Source organism: Rana temporaria, chromosome 9, assembly GCF_905171775.1.
Source record: "Rana temporaria chromosome 9, aRanTem1.1, whole genome shotgun sequence".
NCBI lineage: Eukaryota > Metazoa > Chordata > Amphibia > Anura > Ranidae > Rana > Rana temporaria.
Window position 1 is genome coordinate 65647057 of NC_053497.1, and position 27062 is coordinate 65674118.

At 44.0% G+C, this 27062-nt stretch overlaps 1 protein-coding gene across 2 annotated transcripts in view; it reads left to right on the forward strand.

The window, feature by feature from the left end:
* The window catches only part of DOCK11 (dedicator of cytokinesis 11), a 333222-nt gene that overhangs the window by 115906 nt on the left and 190254 nt on the right, over positions 1–27062 (forward strand). Inside the window, exons 27-31 of one of the 2 annotated variants that reach the window (XM_040323688.1) lie at positions 467–538; positions 4383–4529; positions 6511–6594; positions 9676–9787; positions 19064–19102. In XM_040323688.1, the coding sequence (XP_040179622.1) occupies positions 467–538; positions 4383–4529; positions 6511–6594; positions 9676–9787; positions 19064–19102 (454 nt within the window). The remainder of the gene's footprint in view (positions 1–466; positions 539–4382; positions 4530–6510; positions 6595–9675; positions 9788–19063; positions 19103–27062) is intronic. The other variant, XM_040323689.1, reaches the window with a different exon arrangement.

Sequence of the window (27062 nt, forward strand, 5' to 3'; positions counted from 1 at the left end):
GGCTAAAGAAAGTGGCTGTAAAAACGTCCATGGAAATGAAGCCTAAACCTCACATTTTGGTTAAATCTCACCAAACCTTCAAAATCTAGTACATTTTCAAAGAAAAATCTTGAAAACCTGAGAGTGTAATTGAAATCACCAACCATTGTGAACTATTTGCCTGTTGATGATTTAAAATACTTTAAATTTCAATTGTACTGTGCCAACTGTCCCAATAATGTTACCCCCCCCCCCCTTCTAGATTGTAAACTCGAACGAGCGGGGCCTCTTATCCCTCCTGTATTGATTTGTATTGTAACTGTACTGTCTGCCCTCAGGTTGTAAAGCGATGCGCAAACTGTTAGCGCTTTATAAATCTTGTATAATAATGTGTTTATTGTGAAAATATTTTGCTTAACACCTAAAGCAAGAATGTTCTTAAAAGCTCTTTGTTACTGTATACCCATTGCATTCCTTTTTATTGCAGTATTCCTGGTTTTTCTTTGATGCATTGGCAAAAGCCATGGCACTGTACCTTATAGAAGAGAACAAGATCAAGGTAAATTGATATTAGTTATTTGTTACACCATATGCTGCACCATATCTCTAATACATATGAGTTTAAATTGCATCATCAATCTTTATGTTAAAAAAGAAATAAATTCCATCATCAATTGTTTGTTTTGAAATGAGTGGGCAAGGTTATAGAACTGACACCACTAAATGGGGGACCGCGGTCCAGATCTGGATTGGGTCATTGCCCCTCCCGGACCCAGTTCATTGCCCCTTCCCGGACCCAGTTCATTGCCCCTTCCCGGACCCAGTTCATTGCCCCTTCCCGGACCCAGTTCATTGCCCCTCCCGGACCCAGTTCATTGCCCCTTCCCAGACCCAGTTCATTGCCCCTCCCGGACCCAGTTCATTGCCCCTCCCGGGCCCAGTTCATTGCCCCTCCCGGACCCAGTTCATTGCCCCTCCCGGGCCCAGTTCATTGCCCCTCCCGGACCCAGTTCATTGCCCCTCCCGGACCCAGTTCATTGCCCCTCCCGGACCCAGTTTAAGAGATAGTTTTGTCCTCCAGTCTCCACTGCTGTCGTTATCACAGCAGAGCGGAGAGCAGGAGGCAGGAGAGATTGAGAGCAAGACGCACTGCATGGAGGGTGGGAGCAGCTCAAGATACATGCTAGACTGCATGCCATCTCACAGGATCTACAGAAATGTATTCTGTGCAGTGATATTTGACCTGGTCTTTTCATAGATGTTATTTTTAGTGACAAAGCAAGTCTATAAAGAACATTTGTGAGTACCAGATTTTACTATTTTTAATAAAGGTTTCATGGACTTCTAGACTGTAATCTCTACCAAGCAGGCCCTCTGATCCCTCCTGTATTGAATTGTATTGTGACTGTACTGTCTTCCCGGATGTTCTGCGCAAACTGATGGCGTTATATAAGACCTGTATAATAATAATAATAATAATAATGGAAGTGTCACACAATGCTTGTGCGTTTTCTATTCTATAGTATTACACATTTAAGAAGTAAAATGGCCCAATTACTAAAAGAAGAAAATGCATTGATCCATGTTCCCTGGACTTCATGTATACATTACTGCAGCACAGTGGTGTGAATAGGCCCATAGGTTTAAGATTTAGGCTCCATGCACACTGGAGTTTTTTTTAAGTTCCTAGAAGCTGTTATTAGCATTTTTCCTGCTCCTATATAAATAGTGTTATCCTATGTGTCCATGCAAACTACATTAGGCTATTAGTGTTTTTTGAGCTTCAGCGTCTAGGATATGAGTTTTTTGGAGCGTTTTTCCAGCAGAAAAAAATTCTGAATGCGCCTAAACACTCCTAAACGCTTGATAAAACATAAGAAAAAATTGGGCATAAGCTAGCCCAAAGGTCGGACTTTAGAGGCACACGTGGTGAACATGCGGGTTTCTGGTTGGTATGCTAAACGGACTTGTAGCCATGATGGCCCTGAGGGACTGTTGAACCCAATTTAATTTGACTTCTGCTTTGTTGATTGCAGTTTGGGCTTTTGTTTTAGTATTCATGTATATGGAACTGGCTTTACATATATACATATTACTAAGGCTTTTGGCTCTCAGTGTCCAAGTCCATACCACCACCCCACCCTCTGCTTTCTTCTCTCATCCGGTTTTGTTCTTCCATTTGCCAGTATTGATAATACAAGTGCCACGTGGCTACCTAAGTACTTGAAATACTATATATGAGAATACTTGAAGCCTAATGGGTCAGACTATCTTTCATGGATTCCTTTACAATATAGTGAGATCTGTTTTTCTCCAACAATCCCTGAGTCGGTCCTGACGAAGCTAGACAGTGAAACGCGTTGACACACAGGGGCTCACTACTATGTATACTATGCATGTTAATTTTTGTCATGTATTGTGTATATGTTTTTAATGCTTTACCTTTTTTTGCTTTTGAAACATATTGTTATAAATAAAATATATAATTGTATATCTATTACTGTCCATTTTGCCTTCAAAGTCCAACCTTTGGACTATCTTATGCCCAATTTTTTTCTTTTGTTATATCAAATTCCCATACGGTTGTGGCCATAGGAGTGTTTCCTTCATATTTTCTATACTCCTAATTGCTTCTAAAACACTCCTAACAACTTTTTTTAATTTTCTTCATGTACTGTAAAAATGGCAATAAAATGCCAATGCTTCTAAAAGCTACTAAATTACTACTACAAGCTGGCACAAAAATGCTATTATCAGCATTTTTCATCCTGCGTCTTTTTCTAGCCTTTTTTGGGCTTATAAAAAACTGTAGTGTGCATGGAGCCTAATGCCGCATACACACGATCGTAATTTCCGACAAGAAAAGTTGGATGTGAGCTTTTGGTTGGAAATTTTGACCGTGTGTATACCCCATCGGACTTTTTTTGTCGGAATCTCAGACAGCAAAAGTTCTAGTCGGAAATTCCAATCGTCTGTAGCAATTCCGACGCACAGAAAAAACATGCATGTTTGTAATCAAGCCGACGCATGCTCGTAATCATTGAACTTAATTTTTCTCGGCTCGTCGTAGTGTTGTACGTTACCTCGTTCTTGACGGTCGGAATTTTGTGTGACCGTGTGTACGCAACACAAATTTGAGCCAAAACTGAAAAAAATCCACGGTTTTCTTGTCGGAATTTCCGATCGTGTGTACACTGCATAAGGCCCCATACACACTATTAGATTTTCTGAAGATTTTTGTCTTCAGATTTACCAAACCATATAGTGCAAGGGCCTGCCTAATTGCATACAAATTGAAACTTGAAAGCTCTGTACACACGATCAGATATTTGATGGAATCTAATCCGATAGATTTTTTCTTCAGATATCCGATGAAGCTGACTTTCATCAGTCTTGCATACACACTATCAGACTAAATTCCAACCGTGCCAAAACGCAGTGACGTAAAACACTACGACGAGCCGAAAAAAATTAAGTTCAATGCTTCCGAGCGTGCGTCGACTTGATTCTGAGCATGCATGGATTTTTCTCCGATGGAGTTCCACACATACGATCAGATTTTTCTATGTTTTTTTTATCCATAGGTAAAATTTTAAACGTGTTCTATTTTTTAACACCGATGGAAAAAAGACAGATGGGGCCCACACACGATCGGTTTGTCCGGTCTGTTTTTATCGGACAAACCGATCGTGTGTACACGGCTTTAAGGTTTGACCTCATATTATATGGTTTTGGTAAATCTGAAGACAAAAATCTGCAGAAAATCTAATAGTGTGTATGGGGTCTTAGTTTTAGGAGGCTGGGAGTGTGATCGGTCACTCTTGCACAGACATCCTGGGCTAACACCTGACTAGAGGCGGCCATACACGGTTCGACTTTCGAAAGAATTTTCTTTTGAAAATCGTATCAAAGAATTTTCGTACGAATTTCGCACCGTTAGTGGGCTGCAGCAACAGCCGATTTTCGTGCGGCAAACAAATTTGAGAAATTCGACACGTTGGAAATTTTTGGAAAAACAAACGATTTTCTGATCAATGATGGGAGAATCGTGCGAGAAATGTAATAGAAAAAAAATGCGCATGTGCAAGAAAAGAATATTCCCGGGGAGAAACGAATATTCTCGGCAACATGAAAGTTTGGTCGGCCGAATTTCGAAAATCAATGGTGGCATCATCGGATCACAAAAAAAAACGAACTTTCTGATTTTGAAAAGAAAATTTGTTCGAAATTTATGACTACCTAAAGGGCCCTCTTAAATGTAGTCTTTGCATTAGCATTGGAAACACAAGTAACATGACCCCTATTTCCAGCTGTAATAGGTATTCCCAGACCAGGGATTCTGTCTGCGCTACATGTGAGGTTACTAACCTATTGTATACTAATTGCATTTTCTGTTACTGCAGGTACCAAGACCTCAGAGGTTTCCTGACTCTTTCCAAAATATTATACATTCTCTGCTGCTGTCCATAATACCACATGTCACCATACGGTATGGAGAAATACAGGAAGAGTCCAGGAATGTTAACATCAGCTTGGCCCATTTCATAAAGGTAACATTTTATAGATTAGCGCAGGGGAGGAGGTGGACTCGGAGTTATCAAGGCAGACACAATCTGAGTCAGAAGTTTAGGAAATTGTCAACAGATTTGTGACCTATGCTTTGGCTTGTGACTCCTTCACATGATCTGGGGGTTCTGCCAACAAATCTGCAGACATATGTACGATAGTGTGCACATCATGCTCCCCTCTGTAGGCAAACGCCTTCTTGAACCAGGTGATCAGGGGAATGTTTCTACCCAAAACAGCTACTGTATACCATATTTGCCAGCGTATAAGATGACTGGGCGTATAAGACGACCCCCTAATTTTCCAGGAAATTTTTTGGGATATACTCGCCATATAAGACTACCCCCTTCCTACTAGTCTTTCTGGAAGCTGAGGGGTAGCCAGAACAACCGCTGACAGAAACAGGCTTTTTTCAAATCTCACTGTGCCATTACATTACATTACATGCCTCACTGTGCCATTACATTACATGCCCCCACTGTGCCATAACTTGCCCCCACTGTGCCATAACTTGCCCCCACTGTGCCATCACTTGCCCCCACTGTGCCATCACTTGCCCCCACTGTGCCATCACTTGCCCCCACTGTGCAATCACTTGCCCCCACTGTGCAATCACTTGCCCCCACTGTGCAATTACTTGCCCCCACTGTGCAATCACTTTCTCCCCACTGTGCCATCACTTTCCCCCCACTGTGCCATCACTCACGTTTTGCAGATTTCAGTCTCCGTCTGCTGCGAGCGTCCATGATTTGAAAGCCGCGCCTTCTCCTCAGACTGTCCTGTGATAGGCGGAACACCAATTTTCCCAGCAGGGCCTCTGTTCAGTGTTCCGCCTATCACGGACGTCCTCTCGTCCGAGGATGAGAAGGCATCCATGATAGGAGGAACACAGAACAGAGGCGCTGCTGGGAAAATTTGTGTTCCGCCTATCACAGGACAGTCTGAGGAGAAGGCGCGGCTTTCAAATCATGGACGCTCGCAGCAGACGGAGACTGTCACCGGCGTATAAGACGACCCCCGACTTTGAATGCATTTTTTTGCATCCAAAAAGTCGTCTTATACGCCGGAAAATACGGTATATGAAAATACATGCGGGTGGGCATATTTGTTAACAGCTAACAAGTCTACATACTTCTACCCATGTGGCCAGTTTTAAAGTACATTTCTACCCAATGTGATTGCTTTGAATTGAGTAATACGTTTTTGTTTTTTTTGTTGTTGTTGCTGTTTGTGTCCTGTCTCTTTCTCAGCTTTTCATAACTGAGCAGTTCTGACTTGGAAACAATGGGGTTGATTTACTAAAGGCAAATCCACTTTGGACTACAAGTGCTCTGAAAGTGCACTTGGAAGGGCAGTCGCTTTAGATCTGAGGGGAAGATCTAAAATGATGAGGAGGAGGTCTGATGATTTTATCATCCAATCATGTACAAGCAAAAATGCTGTTTTTATTTTCCTTGCATGTCCCCCTCAGATCTACAGCGACTGAACTTCCAAATGCACTTTCAGTGCAAAGTGGATTTGCCTTTACTAAATAAACCCCAGTGGGGTGAACTTACTTAAGGCAAATAGACTGTGCACTTTGCAAGTGGGAGTTGCACTCATTTTCCGAGCTTAGTAAATGTGGTAAAGCGCAGCTGATTTCCATCATCCAATCATGTGCAAGCAAAAACTATTTTTTTTTATTATTTAACTTTGCATTTAAATTTACTAAGGAAAATTACTGCAGCTTCACTTACAAAGTGCATAGTATATTTGCATTTAGCAAACCCACGACAGTGTCTTTGTCCCCATGATTTAGCAGGAGCTAAAGTGGAAGTAAACATGATAATATTTAGTCTATTTTTCAATGGTCATTTAAAAAGACTTTCCATTAAAGTGGAGTTTTTTTTTAAATAAACATTTTAGATGTTCTACATGTTTTTTTTTTTAATCATAATATATAACCAATGCAATATTATTTTTAAGAGGTGTCTAACATTGATGGACCGAGGGTTCGTCTTCAAAATCGTCAATGACTACATGTCTGGATTCAGTCTAAAAGACCCAAAGGTAAATAAAAACACAACTTTGAACATGCATACAATTCTGAGCATTTAAAGGTCATATTTAAATTTTCATGAAAATTGTAAAGGTATACTAACTCCAAAAATCCCGGCCATGCCTCTGGACCCCGTTGCACTTAGTGGCCGCTATGCGCCCTGCTGTTGTACATTGCAATACACAGCTCCAGACGCAGTGTCCATCATAATGCTTGTACAGGCAAGCTCTCATTGGTCAGCGCAGGCACGTTACTTTGCTGACCAATGAGAAACTCATCTGAGGCTTGTTCTTCTGGTAAGGTGGTAAGAAAAAATGAAGCACTTCATGCTGGTCAGCTTGGTTACGTGATCTTACCGACCAATGAGATTTCTATTGCAAGCATTATGATGGATATTATGGTGTACAGACCGATACACTGGCAGTATGGTGCATCATGGCTGCTATGTGCAGTGGTTGGCAGGATTTAGGTCACTTTTTAATTTTTCATGAAAAGATAAACTTACCCTTCAAAGGAAACCTTATGTTAATATATGTGTCGAAGATTTTAGTATAAAAAGCCATATTGAACCAGGTTCATAAGTCTTTGTTTTTATTGCACTGGGCAGGGGTTTTTAACAATGATTTTATTATGCAGACAGTGGGGGTAACTTACTAAAGGCAAATAGACTGTGCACATTGCAAGTGCAGTTTTTTCAGAGCTTAGTAAATGAGGGAAGCTCTGCTGACTTCCATCATCTAATCTCACGCAAGCAAAAATAATGCTGTTTTTTATTTTCCTTGAGTGTGATTGGGTATTCTTTGCAAAGTGAAGCTCTGGAGCATCTGCAATCAATCCCAGTATCTCAAAATCAGCACCTGAAATGTGCAAGTTCGCTGTTATGCTTGCCATACATGGCTTTGAGTTTTGTCCAATTCTTGCTGATTTGGCCAAATTCCAAGCCGTGGGTGGCCCTGTCAGCACCACCCAGCTTAACAGATTTCAGTCTGAAAATCACAGTGGCTGGGTGGACAATTGTCGATCAAACAGGACTGCAGCCAATTAGATGCAGTTATTCTTTTGGGTATTCTAACAGCCATGGGTGCTCCGACTGTTGAATTATATTAGCTGGCAAGGGAGATTTCTCCACCTACCCCACAGGGCTTAACGAGAGAAATCCTAGCATGTATGGCAAGTGACTCTAAAATTTGTGTACATTTTTGCAATTGTGGACTCAAAGTAAACACGTGGATTGTAAGTAAAAAAAAAATATTCCTTTAAGTGTATGTCAAGGCAGACAAATGCAGTATATCACTGCAGTATTCGCATAATTTTCCATGTTTTTATCTGTTTAACCTTTTAGCTGCCAGGACTTTACTTTTAACTTAAAACACAGGATCAATAGAATTAAAAGATGGTGCTACTGATTTTGGTCTCTTTATACTTCTCAGATTCTGATCAAAACTATTCTTTTACGCATATAAAACAAAACCCCCAAACAACCCTAACTCAACGCGCCAGTCAGTCTGCTACAACCAAATTAACCTGTCTAACAGTTTGCGCTAAAAATTAGGGTTTACCACACATTTGTAAATACATGCATAAGCTGCAGAGGCTGCGACAAGGCACCCCAGAATTATCTGCAGTCTTAACGCTATACATTTTTGAGAGCCTCCATAGTAGAAGCACATGCATTATAATGGATTGGCAGAGGACAGGTGAGCCTGGAAGGTTCTCATCCCTCAAAGGCATAGGGGCGCACTGGACACCCAGCATATAGCACCATGGCAGCAAAGGTCCAGTGTGTCCCCTCAACAGTATTCCAACAGTACAGACAAATGGCCAATGCCCCCACCTATAGCTGGCCTACGAAGCACATGGAAGGGAAATGCATGTAAAACAAAACCAAAGAATGGTATCATGAAGGAAAAGAGAAACACTTGCCATAGTGGAAACCAGTAGAGTATGCAGTTTTAAAAGGTATATGCACTTACAACGAATAGGTCCAGGTTCAACAACAAACTGGACAGGGTTGTGTCCATATACGGGGATCCTCTAGCGAAAACAGTGAATGCTATGGTGGTTCAGTGGGATCAGTACACCCTGATTTATGCCTTTCCTACCCTGAATCTTCTTTCTTGTCTGCTTAGAATCTGTGATTCCTATGATGCTAAAACCTAGATAGTCTACTTCATTGGACATGGAAGAACACTTATTGCTACCCTAATGTCCTGTACACACGATCGGATATTTGATGGAATCTAATCCGATGGATTTTTTCGTCGGGTATCCGATGAAGCTGACTTCCATCGGTCTTGCCTACACACCATCGGTCAAAAATCCGACCGTGTCCAAACGTTGTCACGTAAAACACTACGACATGCTGAGAAAAATTACGTTTAATGCTTCCGAGCATGCGTCTACTTGATTCTGAGCATGTGTGGATTTTTATCCATAGAAAAAATTTAAAACATGTTCTATTTTTTTTCACCGATGGGAAAACAAACCGATGGGGCCCACACACAATCGGTTTGACCGATGAAAACAGTCCATCGATCTGTTTTCATCGGACAAACCAATCGTGTGTACAGGGCTTAAGAGTTTCTCTGTAGAACAAATCCTCTACTTTCTTCAGCTGGATCTGCACCAGTGTCAGTCCAAACATGTAAAGTTTTACATTGAAAATGATAGATACATGACCTCTAATTTAGCTTTTTGACATTCTTTTTGGGTACTTGTATGTCCTGATAAATCCCTATAGTTTCCATATTTTTATGTATGAGCCTGAATCTGAAAATGCAAGCAGAGTGTACTGATTCATTGCCTCCTACTGTGGCCTCATTCATCCGCTTACACTGAAGAATGAGAGAGAAGTTGCGCAATACAAGGTCTCATGTCAAGTGACTGCAGTGTTATCTAGAAATCATTTGAGAAACCTGGTAAGTCTGGCATGATAAAAAATGTAAATGAAAGGCAATGCTTTAATATCAGCAGAATTACAATGTTTACTAATTAGCTGTTCACGGTAGTTGTACTTGTTACCTGAAACATCTGGAGTTTTGCCATAGGCTCAAACCGAAGGCACATGACCTACTTTTCTTCTTTCTTTATAGATATTAAATGAATACAAATTTGAGTTTCTACAAACCATCTGCAACCACGAACACTTTATTCCCTTAAATTTGCCAATGACGTTTGCCAAACCCAAGCTACAGAGAGTTCAAGGTAAAATACAGACTCGTCTCCATAATGCTTTTACCGAATGCAACTTTTTTCCACCCAAGGCAAAATACCTTTAAAGCCTCGTACACACGATAGGTTAACCAGAGGACAACGGTCTGAAGGACCGTTGTCATAGGTTAACCGATGAAGCTGACTGATGGTCCGTCACGCCTACACACCTTAGGTTAAACAACCGATCGTGTCAGAACGCGGTGACGTAAAACACAACGACGTTCTGAAAAAAACGAAGTTCAATGCTTCCAAGCATGCGTCGACTTGATTCTGAGCATGCATGGATTTTTAACCGATGGTCGTGCCTACTAACGATCGGTTTTGACCTATCGGTTAGGAATCCATAGGTTAATTTTTCACCTATGGTTAAATACACACACACACACGATCGGTTTTGACCGATGATAACGGTCCTTCAGACCGATGTCCTCTGGTTAACCGATCGTGTGTACGAGGCCTTACTGAGCATAGAAGCACTGAAAATTAGTTACTTTCTGTTAATCAGTATGCAGTTATGGGAAATGTCAGTTAAGCAGCCACAATATATTGCTAGAGTGACTAGTGAACACAATAGATATGTATGGTAATTCGAATTGGCTCCTGAATGCCCTGATTTTGATCACCAATTGATACATTGAATAGATGTGGGTATAGGGAAATTGATGGGTAATGTCACATAAGTCCCTGAACTGTCGTTTGGAAGCTCTATACAGTGCCCTATTTAATGCAGACCCCCCTATTTAATTTCTTCTGAAGAAACTGTATGACCAATAGAATATTTACATAATCATTTTTCCCAGAAATGGGCTTTGGGGCAATCTGCAAAATAAAAAAATGACAAATTAAATAATTTATTAAACACCAATGAATTAATCTGGCTCAATTTGAACACTAAGGCCTCGTACACACGACCGAGTTTCTCGGCAAAAGCCAGCAAGAAACTTGCTGGGAGATATTTTTTTGCCGAGGAAACCAGTCGTGTGTACATTTTCGGTGAGGAAACTGTTGAGGAACTCGACGAGCCAAAAAGAGAGCAAGTTCTCTATTTCCTCGACGGGAATGGAGAAACTTGCCTTGTCGAATTCCTCGACAGCCTGACAAGGAACTCGACGAGGAAAACGATGTGTTTCGCCCGTCGAGTTTCTCGGTCGTGTGTACGAGGCTTAACCCATTAACTAACCTATTAATTACATATTTTTAACATGTTTTTATGTAATTATGTATTTATTTTACAGTGTGGCTCTGCCGGTCACACAGATCCCTTATCTCCTTACAGCTGCTGTGAGTGAAAGGAAAGAAAGTTAAAAATGAAAATAGGCAGTGGGAACGTTTGTTGCTGTGCATATGCTAATCATTGCGATCATGTGATCAGCCAGTCAACTGACAAACATAGCATTGTGGACATGCCAGAAAAAACGCTGTCTGCTCATGGTGGGTGCTCAGAAACAACACCACAGATTTAAATAAGACCCAGTGCTATGTACATTGGGTCTTCTGATGGATTTAAGAAGGGTTTTAGATTTCTGGTAATACTGTCTCTTTAATTACTATTCTCCTACCAATGGGACCTGTCTGCAAAAAAAAGATTCTACTTTACACTATAGGGTCATCACAAGCTGGTTAAACTAAACACCTAAAATGTGTTTAGTGCACATCCTCCATCCTCAACATGCCACCAAGTATCATTGCATACTGTGTTGAGTCTATCCATACAACTATCATTTTTAGCGGCAAGGGTACCCAATCAAAAGAGTTTTTTTTTTTCTCCGCACGTTATTTAGTAGTTTGTTATGTTACAAGTTTAGATGTCAGTGGTGCTTTGTAAAGCACTTTCGTTAAATATTTACATGAATGAAAGTGTATTTCCAGAAGGAAGTGTATACAGTTCGTCACATAAAATTTATGAATACTTAGTTTTGGTTGCTCTGCTGGCATATTTTACCACTTTATATACTATAAGCCTTTGAATGCACCGCAGTTCACATACCAGTTAAACTTCTCCACTTTTAAATGGCTTGGCAAAGCCATCACATAGCATAGTTATTTGTAAATCACTAAGCTACTGTGACGAACATTGCTTCTTCTGGCTGTCAGAAAAACAATTCTCTAAGCAACATTCGTAACCATAAGTTAAAACCCCCCAGTATTTGAGTTTATTGAACACAAGATTGTCTTCTAACCCCTAATTAAAAATATTTTTAATATTTGTTTTTGTTTTTTTACATTTATCTGGTCTCTGGCTGTAAAGGCACTATCTTGGAGCCCAGGTTCACACTTACCTAGGTGGATGCAACATCACTTCAATGCTACATCTGTTCCCCACCAGATCCAACACTAAGAACTGAGCAATCAAACACTGCCAATCGCTCGGTTCTCACAGCTCCATGAGCAGAGTGCTGGTGACTGCCAGTCACTGGCCCTCTGCTCTACCACCCCCCCCCCCCCCTAGCGCTCACTGGAGTGCTGGGCTGTGGAGGGGGTGGGAGCGACCGGCTTAGGCTCTTAGTGCTTTGCTGAGACGCTGAGCCGGGTGCTTGTCCAGGCATGTGGGAGGATTCTGACCATATGGTTGTGAAGTTTACCGGGCCTGGATTGGCTCTGTGACATCAGCCGACAGCGGGCTTCAGTCTGATGAAAACCGGTCACAGGAGTGCAGAACGAACTGCACTCCTGTGATCCACAGGAAAAGTACAACCAAACAAGCTTTGGCTGTACTTCTCCTTTAAGCCTAAAAACAAACATATTTGTTAATAATTCTTAGATGCGGTGAATGCATTCATTTTTGGTAGGCTTTTTCCTTTAATTTCTTCTAGCAATCTGGCCAGTAAATCCGTTATTCATCAGCTTACTTTAACAGACCAGTTGACCAGAAAAAGTGGCAGTTAGAGTCAGTTTTTTAAATAATTTTTATTGTAACTGAAACAAAGATACAGATAGAGGTTTGTTTTGTGCTTTTATCCACTAAAACCGTCTTCCAAAAAGGAAACAAATGTTGCTGTAACTGCTTAAATTTTTTTGACTGGGAGCAGAGCTTGTCCGGAGTGCAGAATGAACTGCAACTGCAAAGTACAACCAAACAAGCTTGGATCCTCCTCTTCTTGGGTCCCTCTTCTGAGCTCCTGGTACCTCTCTCCTGTCGAGTGCCCTCACAGCAAGCAGCTTGCTATGGGGGCACCCGAGCCAAGTCACAGCTCCTTCATTTAGTGTTCATTTAGACATGGAGCTGCAGCTCAGCCCCCTCTCTCTCCTGAAGGGTCAGGGGGCACCTGCTTTGATTGACAGCAGGTGCCAATGGCACCGCTGCTGAGTCTCAGCCAATCAGGAGGGAGAGTCTTGGACAGCCAAAACACTTGTGGACATCGCTGGATAGAGATGGGGCTCAGGTAAGTATTAGGGAGGCCAGGAGGGCTGCTGCACACAGTTTTAACATATATCATTGGCCATTTGCCATGTGGTGGTTACAACACTTTTCATTTTGAGCACTTTTTTTTATTTTATACACCCCCAACGAAGCTGGGTGAACCAGAGTGAAACCTGTAGGGTATTTTTCTTAGTGAGTTTATGGTATTTTGGTTGGTGGGGAGTTTTTTTTTTTTTTGCTAAGTTATTCTCATATCTCCTAGTTATCAGTGGCCAGGAGTAAGGCTGGGTTCACAGTTAAAGCGGAGGTTCACCCAAAAATCAACTTTCTACCATTAGATCCAGCATACTGCTGACATCTGCAGTATGCTGTTTTTTTTTTTTTTTTTTGTACTTATTGTTTTATCAGCCGTTGTTATCCAGCTCCGAGCGGGGATTTCTGCGGGAAATAGGCGTTCCTAAGCCAAGCGGATTTGATTGACGGGCTGCTAAAGCGCGTCACGCCTTCCGGAAATACTCGAGGTGACACTCGGGTGTTAACGGCGCCTGCCGCGTAGAGCTGACTGCGCAGGCGCCGTAAACACTCGAGTGTCACTTCGGGTATTTTCTGAAAGCGTGACGCGCTTTAGCAGCCTGTCAATCAACTCCGCTTGGCTTAGGAACGCCTATACCCGGAAGGAATCCCCGCTCGGAGCCGGATAACAACGGCTGATAAAACGATAAGTACAAAAATGTCAGCAGTATGCTGGATCTAATGGCAGAAAGTTGATTTTTGGGTGAACCCCCGCTTTAAGCACGTAGCTTCTCAAAGCAGGGGTGCGGTGCATCCCCATTAACCGTTTCAGGTCCAATTTCAGCCCAAATTTTGTTGCTGAATTCGGACCTAAAACCGACCAGAAGACGCACAGGACTTCTATGCAATTCGCACTGGAGCCGCTCCGGAGATGTGTGAACCGACTCCATAGAGAGCCGGTCACAATCTCCTGACATGTGAATTGGATAATGGGATACCTGCATCCAGTTTGCAATAATGTGAACCCAGCCTCAGTGTTTTATTGCAATCAGGACATGTTTTAAGTCAAGGAAGAATGGAAGTAAGAGATTGCATTTAGGAGAAGGAGCATAGAGTAGGGTGATTTCTATCAGTTGATTAGAACCCCTATGCTTCCTTTTTGTACTTCCTTTAGTTGTTTACTGCAGTATAGACAGAGACACTAAGAGGAGATAGAGTTCAATGACAAATTGCAGTATCTCTCAGTTCAACCCCTTCCTATAAGTAAAAAACACACATCAAACAAATCTACTTTAATAAAGTCCTAAACATTCTTAGGCGTCGTCTCTAGGTTTCCTGACAGACGCACCTTGTGAGAGTTGATTATATCATAAGATTTACTGATAGATACTATCAAACATCCCTTGCTAGCAATTTGCATTAAATACAAGTGTAATTATGAATTTTTAATCACATGCTCAGTCTAAACTGCCCAGGTTTGTATCAGGTTTACTTTAACCATGTTGCCAATAGTGAGAACCATCTTTAAGCCCATGTTCACATTGGGCCGATTTGCATGCGATTCCCTGGCCACTGATAACTAGGAGATATGAGAAAACTTAGAAATAAAACCTTATATATATATCATATCTAAATGTGATAGTGCACCCAAACGCACTAAGAAAAATACCCTACACTTTTCACTCTAAAAAAAGAGCTTTGCCAGCGGTGTAAAAAAAAAAGGGCTGTAATCACCACATGGCATATGGGCAATGATATATGTTAAAACAATTAGTAGATAAAGAGATATTTGAAGTGAAGCTATGTATAAAATTGACATTTTCTGCCAAAGTTGAGCTTCTCACATCCTCTTTGAGCCTCCCCTACCGGTCCTTTAAAGCAGTATTTAACCCCAAAACAAAAAAAATTATTTAACATATTGCATCTTACCAATCCTTTAAAGGGTTTGTAAAGTCAGAAGGTTTTTTATCTTAATGCATCTCAAACATAGAGCTTAAACAAGAGTAGGAAACAAAAGAGTAAAGAAATAGAAAGTGATAGCACAATAGGGAGGGAGGTGGATGCCAGGGGACGAGTTCTGCTCCCAGTCAACATTTTTTAAGCAGTTACAGCAATATTTGTTTCCTTTTGGCAAAACGGTTTACATAAGTGGGTAAAAGTACAAAACCGACCTCTATCTGTATCTTTGTTTCAGTTTCAATATAAAATTATTGAATATTAAAAGCTGACTCTAACCGACACTTTTGCTGGACAACTTGTTCTGTTAAAGTAAGCTGATTAATCACAGATTTACTGGCCAGATTGCCAAAAGAAAATAAAGGAAAAAGCCTACCAAAAAAACGAATGCAGCCACCGCATTTAAGAATTGTTAACAAACATGTTTGTTTTTTGGCTTAAAGGAGAAGTACAGTCAAAGCTTGTTTGGTTGTACTTTTCCTGTGGAGCACAGGAGTGAAGTTCGTTCAGCACTCCTGTGACCCATTTTCATCAGACTGAAGTCCGCTGTCGGCTGATGTCACAGAGCCGGTCCAGGCCCGGGAAAGATCACAACCATATGGTCGGAATCCTCCCACATGCCTGGACCAACACCCGGCTCAGCCTCTCATCGAAGCGCTAAGGTCCTGAGCCGGTCGCTCCCACCCCCTCCACAGCCCGGCACTCCAATAAACGCTGAAGGGTTACTGGCAGGCACTGGCTCTGCTCACAGAGCTGTAAGAACCAAGCGATTGGCAGTATTTAATCGCTCAGTGCTCAGTGCTCAGTGTTGGAGGGACAGATGCAGCATCGGAGTCAGACAAAAACAAATCCCTTACTTCTCTTTTGTCACTGCTTAAAGGAAATAAGTGGCTTAAATGTTGATTAGTAAGTGATATTAAGGTCAGGGCCAAACTCCATTGTTACAGAGATTTACAACTTCAGGTGTCTATACCTAATGAGCTACGAATCAAAGCTGCAGTTTTCATTAAAGGTGTTTGTGTGTTCCGTAGAATTATTGCACAGGCTTGAGACAAGTTTGCCTTGATATCACTTTTAAACAATGAAGAGAACCAGTTTACCTTTTTAGAGTTATATGTTGGTTGGTAGATAATCTATATGTCTGTATGTACGTCAAAGACATAAGATTCCTGATTGGGCAACTGTCCATATTCTTATGGGCACCACTGACATCTCCAGCCATTGGATTCGAGGATGTTCAACCATGATGACATTTTGCAGTCCACGTGTTGCTTTTTTCAAGATGTTGTTGTAGCTGGGGATGTCTTCCTGTTCTCTACTACACTCTACATCATATAAACCAACCGTGCATGTTTATGGATAGCAGTTTCATAAGATAGATCTCTATTATGCCTGTATGTCTGACTGCTGTTTGGTGTATATGGTTAAGCGAATGCATACCTATTTATTTTACTGTTTATTCTTGGCTTTGTTAAGTTTGATCGCAGTTAGTTTATGTATAGAACAGATTCTTAATGTAAGACATACTGTATAGCATTTCAGTGCTGCATGGCCGTTTGTAAATGAAGTACATTTTTAATTTGCAGAGAGTAGTCCACACTTTTGCAGAGAGTAGTCCACACTTATCTGGCTTACAGTAGGTGAACCCGATTTTGTGTCAATCTCGCTCTCTTTCTCGGCGAGATTGAGCACCTACGAGCCCCATCGCGGGAGCCAGCGCCGAGCTGGCTTGCCGCGATGGAGACAGAGCCGTCATAGAAGCGACGGGAGATCCGACTTGGATTCCCGCCAATTCTACACGTGTGCGGCATTTGTTATGAATCCTGAGGGGGAAGTCCCCGCCGGATTTTAAATAAAAATCCGGCATGGGTCCCCCCCTCAGGAGTATACCGGGCCCTTAGGTCTGTTATGGGTTGTAAGGAGAGCCCCCCTACGCCGAAAAAAACGGCGTAGGGGGTCCCCCTACAATCCATACCAGACCCGTATCCAAAGCACGCTACCCGGCCAGCCAGGAAGGGAGTGGGGACGAGCGAGCGCCCCCCCCCCCCTCCTGAGCCGTACCAGGCTGCATGCCCTCAACATGGGGGGGTTGGGTGCTCTGGGGCAGGGGGGCGCACTGCGGCCCCCCCACCTCAGAGCACCCTGTCCCCATGTTGATGAGGACAGGGCCCCTTCCCGACAACCCTGGCCGTTGGTTGTCGGGGTATGCGGGCGGGAGGCTTATCGGAATCTGGGAGCCCCCTTTAATAAGGGGGCCCCCAGATACCGGCCCCCCACCCTAAGTGAATGAGTATGGGGTACATCGTACCCCTACCCATTCACCTGCAAGAAAAGTGGTAAAAACACAAATAAACCACACAGGGTATTAAAATATTTTATTAGTCTGCTCCGGAGGCCGCCCCCTGTCTTCTTTATTAGCTCTTTTACCAGGGGGAGCTTCTTCTTTGACGTCTTCGGGTGGGTGGGGGCCGCCGTCTGGTTCTCTTCCACCGCCGGGGGCGGTGGCTTTTAAAAAAGCCCCCACCCCCCCGGCGGGTTTCCTCCGGCGTCTTCGGCGGGGCTCTTCTTCTTCCGCTATCCCGACGGGTCTTCTCCGCTATCCGGGGGGTCTCCTTCTATGTTCGCCGCTCTCCGCTGTTGACTCGTCGCACCCCGGTTCTTCGTCTCGCAGTCCGGTCCCTTCTTCCGTGCTGTACGTCTTCTTCCGTGCTGTGAGTTCTTCTTCCGTGCTGTGACGTCATGTTCTTCACTTCTCTTCTTCTCCCGATGTTGACACGCCGGTCCTTCTCGCTGAAATGACGGATGCGCGCCTTGCATCGGACCTATATAGGCCTCACAGTCCCATCATGCTCTGTACCTACCCATGTGATACCTACCCACCCATGTGATAAGCCTCCCGCCCGCATACCCCGACAACCAACGGCCAGGGTTGTCGGGAAGGGGCCCTGTCCTCATCAACATGGGGACAGGGTGCTCTGAGGTGGGGGGGCCGCAGTGCGCCCCCCTGCCCCAGAGCACCCAACCTCCCCATGTTGAGGGCATGCAGCCTGGTACGGCTCAGGAGGGGGGGGGCGCTCGCTCGTCCCCACTCCCTTCCTGGCTGGCCGGGTAGCGTGCTTTGGATACGGTTCTGGTATGGATTGTAGGGGGACCCCCTACGCCGTTTTTTTCGGCGTAGGGGGGCTCTCCTTACAACCCATAACAGACCTAAGGGCCCGGTATGCTCCTGAGGGGGGGACCCATGCCGGATTTTTATTTAAAATCCGGCGGGGACTTCCCCCTCAGGATTCATAACAAACGCCGCACACGTGTAGAATTGGCGGGAATCCAAGTCGGATCTCCCGTCGCTTCTATGACGCGCTTGCTGGGATGTGCTGTCACTATTCCAGTGAGTGCGAGATCTCGGCACCATGTCGCCAAGTATCAGCGCGACGCTGTCGTGCTACAAACACAATATCACAAACACCTACTGTATATACTAAGGCAATTGTAAGAGCAATGGTGTTAAAAGTTGGCGAACACATTGGTTTCATTGACCTTAGTAAGCTGTACTGTGTTGCGCTGCACCTTCACGTTGCCAATTACCTTTTATTTACAAATTCATTGTATATTTTGTTCACCCAAGTGTGCATGCTTATACCTATGGAGAATGGAGGCGGATCATAGCCAACCACTTAAAGGACTGGTTTATCTTAGGGAAGAACAGTGGTGATCGCCTTTTTTTCATTGTGGTCATTTGCTGTTGTCTCTGCCAGCCATCAGTGTCTGGTGTCGTCATTTGCTGCCCATTGACATGGCAGGCACCTAATGTATATTGTTATCGTTGTACTATTTCTACATCTTGTTATGTTGCTTGGGACTTAAGCTTATGTACACAGTGTATGAAGTCTGATTCTATGTTTTGATACTTGTACCTCTTCTTTTCACAATGCCACTAGATCTGTTATCATACGCTGTGGAGCGGTTTGGCTCTGTAGGTAGGTTGGCTTAGCAGACCTAATTCACTTCTAGAAATCAGAGCTGCTACATACATTTGCCAATCAATGTGCTTCCTACTAATGTCACTAACAGCAGAGCAAGCACATGGCTGGACTTTATTACTAACAAAATTAATCTGCAATCAATGTATTAGTGATTATTCCTGGTCAATCATAGTGTAAGCACCAAGCATATGTCTGCTTAAGGCCGGGTTCACACTGGTGCGACATGACACTAGTACTACTTTGGATCCGACTTTGCCCTGCGACTTGAAGCCAACATACGTCTGACTTTTAATGAACGGGGATCCGACTTGGATCCCTGCCAATACCAGGCACTGTGTTTGATATGAATCTTGAGGGGGGAACTCCACGCCAAATTTTAAATAAAAAAACCGGCATGGGTTCCCCCTCCAAGAGCATACCAGGCCCTTGTGTCTGGTACAGATTTAAAGGGGAACGCCTACGCCGAAAAAAACGGCATTGGGTCCCCCCAAGATCCACACCAGACCCTTATCTGAGCATGGAGCCTGGCCGGTCAGGAAAGGGGGTGGGGACGAGCGAGCGCCCCCCTCCTGAACCATACCAGGCCGCATTCCCTCAACATGGGGGGTGAGTGCTTTGGGGCAGTGGGACATGCCCCGGGACTGTGACGTCCTACGGGCGGGGTCAACGGGTGACATCACCTGGTGACCACGCCTCATGCCTATATAAATGGTTGTGCATTACAGCGGGAGAGCTCATCGAGTCAACATCGGGACAGGAGAAAGAGGGAAGAAGATGGCGGAGAAGACCGGGCCCCCCGCTAGTAAAAGAGCTGCAAGAAGAAGTCTTAGAAGACCCCCGAAGTCGGAAGAGACCCCCGAAGTCGGAAGAAGACCCCCGGAGCTGCCTAATAAATTACTTTTCCTCTTGACACTTTTCCCCCAGGTGAATGGGTAAGGGTACGATGTACCCCATACTCATTCACATAGGGTGGGGGGCGGTATCTGGGGGCTCCCTTGTTAAAGGGGGCTCCCAGATTCGGTTAAGCCCCCTGCCCGCAGACCCCGACAACCAACGGCCAGGGTTGTCGGGAAGAGGCCCTGTCCTCATCAACATGGGGACAGGGTGCTTTGGGGCACCCCCCTGCCCCAAAGCACTCACCCCCCATGTTGAGGGAATGCGGCCTGGTACGGTTCAGGAGGGGGGGCGCTCGTTCGCCCCCACCCCCTTTCCTGACCAGCCGAGCTGCGTGCTCGGCTAAGGGTCTGGTGTGGATTTTGGGGGGACCCCCACGCCGTTTTTTCGGCATAGGGGTTCCCCTTTAAATCCATACCAGACCCAAGGGCCTGGTATGCTCTTGGAGGGGGAACCCATGCCGGTTTTTAATTAAAAATTTGGCGTGGAGTTCCCCCTCAAGATCAGCAGAGCACAAGTTGCATGCAAGACGGCGTTCCGACTTTGATCCGTCTTCAATGATATTCAATGGAGTGAAGTAGGATCAAAGTCGGACCAAAGTAGTACAGGGAGCATTTTCAAAGTCGGCCCGACATGTGTCAAACCAGTTAAGACGACTCCCATAGGGAAACATTGGTTTTCACACGTCATGCGACAAAAGCTCCCAATGTTGGAGCGTTTGTCGGACCAGTGTGAACCCGGCCTTAAAGTGAAAGAAGGTAAGGGAAAGGAATGTGGTCTGAACAGATTATTCCTTTTTTTAACAATTCGTCTAGAATAGATAGTAAATATTCAGGAAAATGGGTAAATCCATATGTATTCCCACTTCCCTGGTAATAGAAACAGTTTTCATTGATTGAGAAAAAATGTGGTCTAAACAGATTTTTCCTTTTTTTTAACAGTTCATCTAGAATAGATAGTAAATATTCAGGAAAATTAGTAAATCCATATGTATTCCCACTGCCCTGGTAATAAAAACAGTTCTCATTGATTGTCAGATCGCCTTGCATGTGTTTTCAAATTACAGTAAATAGCCTTGTTTTGAGGGGGTTATGATAAATGGCCCTCCCCAAACAGAACATTGCGCTAAACCTGCAGGTAAAAAAAAAAAAAAAACAGAACCTTCATTAGGTGGAAAAGTGATTTTCATAATAAAGTTGTCAGTGCCTCTACCCAAGACAGGGCCTCTGTGAACATAGGGGGTTCTCTTCCTGGAAAATGAATCAGTAATTTAATCAAATTAATTGGGAGCAGAATAATTACCGCAGCTAGCAAATAACATTAACCATGTATATACAGATGCACACCAGTGTGGAAATAATACAAGCTTTATATAATAAAAACCGCTGGACCCAGAAAAATAAAAAACGCTCCGCCAACAACGAAGGCTAACCGCCAAATGCCCGCTCTGCCATTTGACAGTTCTTAAAGCGGGAGTTCACCCATTTATAAAAAAAAAAAATTTCTCCCCTTAGCTTCCTGCTCGTTCGGTCTAGGGGAATCGGCTATTTGTATTAAAATATGAGCAGTACTTACCCGTTTTCAAGCTGCATCTTCTTCCGTCGCTTCCGGGTATGGGTCTTCGGGAGCGGGCGTTCCTTCTTGATTGACAGCCTTCCGAGAGGCTTCCGACGGTCGCATCCATCGCGTCACTCGTAGCCGAAAGAAGCCGAACGTCGGTGCGGCTCTATACTGCGCCTGCGCACCGACGTTCGGCTTCTTTCGGAAAATCGTGACGCGATGGATGCGACCGTCGGAAGCCTCTCGGAAGACTGTCAATCAAGAAGGAACGCCCATTCCCGCAGCCCATACCCGGAAGCGACAGAGAGGATGCATCTCGTAAACGGGTAAGTACTGCACATATTTTAAAATAAATAGCCGATTCCCCTAGTAAAAACGAGCAGGAATCTAAGGGGGAAAAGTGCCCTCTAAGGGTGAACCCCCGCTTTAAATAGGTAAGGGGTGGGGCCACCTGATGATCTCACCTGGTTGCACCATCCCCTTGTGATGTCACCGACCAGCGTGCACCTGTCTGTGATGTCACAAGGGGGTGGGTCTACCATGTGCCATCACCAGGGCTAAGCTTTTTTTTCTTTTTTCAGGCCTGGCAGTGTGGCAGGTGTCGTGATTAACGATAGAGCTACATTTTAATTTTTTTTTAATAAAGAAATTGTCAAAACTGCCTCCTGTCTTTGTTTTTTACACTTTTTTGGGTGAATGGGTAGGGGTACAATGTAGCCCAAACTCATTCACATAGGGAGGGGACCAGGATCTTCCAGATTCAGATAAGCCCCCTACCCGCAGACCCCCACAACCACAGCCCAGGGTTGTCGGAAAGAGGCCCTTGTCCCCATCAACTCTGCCCCCCCAGTCCAAAGCACCCCCCCATGTTGAGGGCATGTGACCTGGAATGATACTTGCTGGCCCCCTCCCCTTTCTTTACCCGCTGGGCTGTATGCTTGGCTAAGGGTCTGGTATGGATTTTGGAGAGGGGCCCCACGCCGTTTTTTTCCCCTTTTTCTGTGGGGTTCCCCATAAAATCTATACCAGACCCTAAGGATTGGGGGGCCAACGCCGTTTTTTTTAGATTTTTGTATTGCTGGCAATAGAATTGTATTGCCGGCAATTTAAATGTCATTTGTTTTCTTTATAAATATAATTTTTGCTGCAGCATGTTCTTTACAAAGATGCACCACTTTACAGACAGCCTAAGGGGACCCCCCAGACACTATATTTAAAGGAATTATTCATTTTTATTGGTTTAACTTTAACCATTTAAGCACCGGAAGATTTCCCCCCTTAATGACCAGGCCATTTTTGCTATATGGCACTTTAACTGACAATTTTGCGGTCGTGCGACGCTGTACCCAAACAAAATTGATGTTCTTTTTTTTACCACAAATAGAGCTTTCTTTTGGTGGTGCTCAATCACCTCTGTGGTTTTTATTTTTTTGCGCTATAAACAAAAAATATTCTTCTACATACTTTTGCTAACAAAATTCACAATAAACGTGTACTGATTGGTTTGCGCAAAAGTTATAGCATCTACAAAAAATGTATAGATTTATGGTATTTTTATTACAATTTTTTTCATTTACTAGTAATGGTAGTGATCAGCAATTTTTAGCGAGACTCCAATATTGCGGCAGACAGAACGGACACCTTTGATACTTTTTTGGGACCAGTAACATTTATAAAAATGCACTGATTACTGTATAAGTTACACTGGCAGGGAAGGGGTTAACACCAGTGGTGATCAAGGGGTTAAATGTGTTCCCCAGGAGGTGTTTCTAACTGTGGGGGGACGGGGACTGACTGGGAGTACAGAGAGATCACTGTTCCTAATCACTAGGAACAGATGATCATTCTGTACCTCCCTGTCAGAACGGGGATCTGTTTGTTTACATTGACAGATCTCCGTTCTGACTCTCTGTGGAGCGATCATGGGTGGCCAGCTACAATTGGCTCCCCCGCTGTGCAGCAGGCACATGCCTGCTATAGCTGTAAAATGGGCCGACGTACAGCTACAGCGATTCACGGGAACGAGACGATCTGCTGCTGTATAATGACGGCGGCTGGTCGGCAAGTGGTTAAGCATCATTAAAATCACTGCTTCTGTAAAAACTCTGCTCCTGTAAAAACTGTCTTTAAAAAATAAAAATAAATTGCATTGATATATGTCCCCCCAGGGCAGCATCAGGGGCCCCATACCTTTTTTATGGCCAATAACTTGCATATAAGCCTTCACCTTTTGATTTTTCAAGTTCAGGTCCCAAAGACTTCAATAGGGTTTGGGTCCGAAATTGTGTGATGTTCGAGAGTTGGCGCAAACCGAACTGGGGGGTGTTTGGCCCAACTCTAGTTCAATAAAGTGTGTAAAATGCATGCATACATGCGTTTTTAGTGCATTTGTGGCATAATTTTGTGTTTAAAATCCAGTCTCCACCCACATAAAAATGCATAAAGCATGAAAAAATGCATCGTAATCCCACTACAAAATCACACTGAAAATCACATTAAATTTCAGCCCATGCCCTGTGCAGTGGTCCCCCGCTGGTGCTCTTCTCTGTGTCACCATAGCGAGTTGCTTGCCATGGAGGAACACCTGCGGGCTTGCTCCTGAGCTGCACTGCCTATATCCATAGACACATACAACTTGACTCGGCCCTGCCCCCAATCCCTTCTTACAGCATTTGATTGACCCGAGTCCCTGTGAGAAGAGGAAGAGAGGGAAGAAAATACTGCAGCCGGGCACAGCGCTGGATCCCTGAAATGCTCGGGTAAGTGTTTAGAGAAGGGGGTAGGAAAGTAGTTAGTGGGATTTTTTTTACCTTAATGCAGGTACACCCACTTTAAGGGGCAATCTTCCAAAATGTACTTACTGTCATCTTGACCTTTTAATCTGTCTGTAGTTTGGACGGTTCCCCTTCTTATCTGTTTAATTCGCTCCATTATTCTTGATGGAGACAGTCTGATCACTAACAATTCGTGATCGACCTCACATTTCTGTACTAGCTCCATACACAAGCACTGGATGTTAATGAGAGAGGTCGCTTCAGGTAAGGATGTGTACAGTTTTTCTGGGTGGAAGTCTGGCCTGGGTGAGTTTTAGCTTGGTTCAATGCTAAGCAAATTAAGCATCTAATTCATCATACATATACTTTGGGCATGGCAGAAATGCATGGCAGACACCAGCGTTTGGCTTGTAGCCCCATATAGAAGTTGTTTCTTCATTACCTACTGTCTATTCCTAGCCATACAAAATAATGTTATATACTGTATCTTTTTTAACATCACCTATTACTTGGTCTCCTCCTGTTAGAAGCAATGGCACCAGGGCTCAAGTCCTGCGGGAACGCATGGGAACAGAGGGCCTGATCCACAAAAACCTGGCGTAACTTAGTTTTTTCCGTTTAAGTTACACCGCCGCAAAATCTCTACCTAAGTGCCCGATCCACAAAGCACTTACCTAGAAATTTTGAGCGGTGTAACTTAAATCCGTCCGGCGCAAGGCGTTCTAATGGGGCGAGTCCCATTTAAATTAGGCGCGCTCCTGCGCCGGACGTACTGCGCATGCTCCCGATGTTATTTTCCCGACGTGCTTTGCGCGGTTTTACGTTGCGCCGGTTTTTGAGAATCGCGACGGGCGTAAAAAAAAAAAAAGAGTTGCGGTGGGAAAAAAAAAAAAAAAAAATGACAGCGACGCGGGATAGAAGGGTATACTTTTACAAGGTGTACTAACTTTACACCTTTTGCGACGGCAAACTAATACTTACGGAGAAAAAACGAAGCGTAAAAGCTTTGTGGATCTCCGTAAGTGCTAATTTGCATACCCGATGCTGGATTTCGACGAGAAATGCCCCCCAGCGGCGGCTGCGGTACTGCATCCTAAGATCCGACAGTGTAAGTCCCTTACACATGTCGGATCTTCTGCCTATCTATGAGAAACTGATTCTGTGGATCAGTTCCATAGATAGAAACAGGGATACGACGGCGTATCAGTAGATACGCCGGCGTATCCCTTTTGTGGATCAGGCCCACAGTTCCTGCACTTTTTTCACAGCAGGAACTCAGTTCCCTTTGCAGGACTAGAGCAGCCGAGCCGCCCGAGCCGATCCTTCACTAAGCGGCGATGCCCAGCTCGAGTCACTGTCAGGGGCAGGCGAACCTTAGTAATCCTTTATGTTACTGGCCGCTTCCTGTATATGAATTCATCGGGTAGTGTGCGGGTATTCCGTCACTTCCTCGATGCCGCAATGTCTCCTGGGAGCTTTTGTCATTGTTCCCAGGAGACATTGTGGAGGTCTGCCGCGAGTTATCGCGGGATTTAGAAAGAACTTAAAGAAGTAATTATGCATATCAGCGTATCATTTTTATTTATTTTTTGGTGGGGGAGTGGATCTTGGGTGGGAGTTCCCACACTTTTTTCCCCAGGACTTGACCCCTGAATGGCACCAATTCAATCCATAATGAATGCTGTGGTTAGATATTTCAAATGTTCTCCTGCGCCAATGGTTAATTAATGCCTGTGATAAAGCTGTGTGAATAAGCCCAATAGAACTGTGAAAAAAAAAGAAGAATTTTACAGATTCTGTAAATAAATATGCCTGAAATACACATGCAGATCTAAATAATTTTCATAACAATAAACTGCGCTACAGGCATACCCCACTTTTAAGTACACAATGGGACCAGAGCATGTATGTAAAACTAAAATGCACTTAAAGTGAAGCAATACCTTTTTTTCACTTCTCACTCACTGCGACCATTGGTGCAGGGTCAGGGTGATGTAGATTCCGGGCCAGCATGGTCTGGCTATGGCACTGGTGTCCACCTGGCTGTTGTAGTTTGTAGAAAAAGCATAGAGTTGTGCAGCTGGCTGCCCTCCCAGCACTTGTTTATTGTTGCTTCAGCTCCCTTCAGCAGTAGCACAGAGCGGATAATCAGCATGGGAGGGCACATCTCCACTCCATGGGTTCTCTGAGGGAGATCACTGTGAAGGGGCATGGCTGGGAGACAAGCCAGTGGTGTCCTCTGTTGTTCTGTGAAACCGGCTCCATTTCAGGGGAAATACTGCCACAGAGAAGCCATTATTGAGCAAGCAGCTGAATTTCTTAAACACACAATTACATGTACACAAGTGCACTTACTACTGTGCCAATGTACCTGCACTAGATGTATTCAGAGCTGCTCAGGGTGCAGAAAAGATGGCCGCCAGCACCTCGTAAACCGGAAGCGGCACGTGTTCTACCCACAGGATGTTACGTCATGTTTCATCTGGATTGGTGGTCCTAAGGAAGCATGGGCACATTTGAATATAGTGGCACAAGTGATATGGACACTCATGAATAATGAGTGTTTATGTGTCCTTAGGTGACACTTTTGAATCATAGTATGCACTTTACTTGATATGTGGTTAGATATTGTTTATGCCGTCTATATGTGCTGCTACATTTTTGGGCTCCCAGCTACCATACAATGTAAAACTCAGAACTGTGTGCATTGCTGTACCCTAATCCCT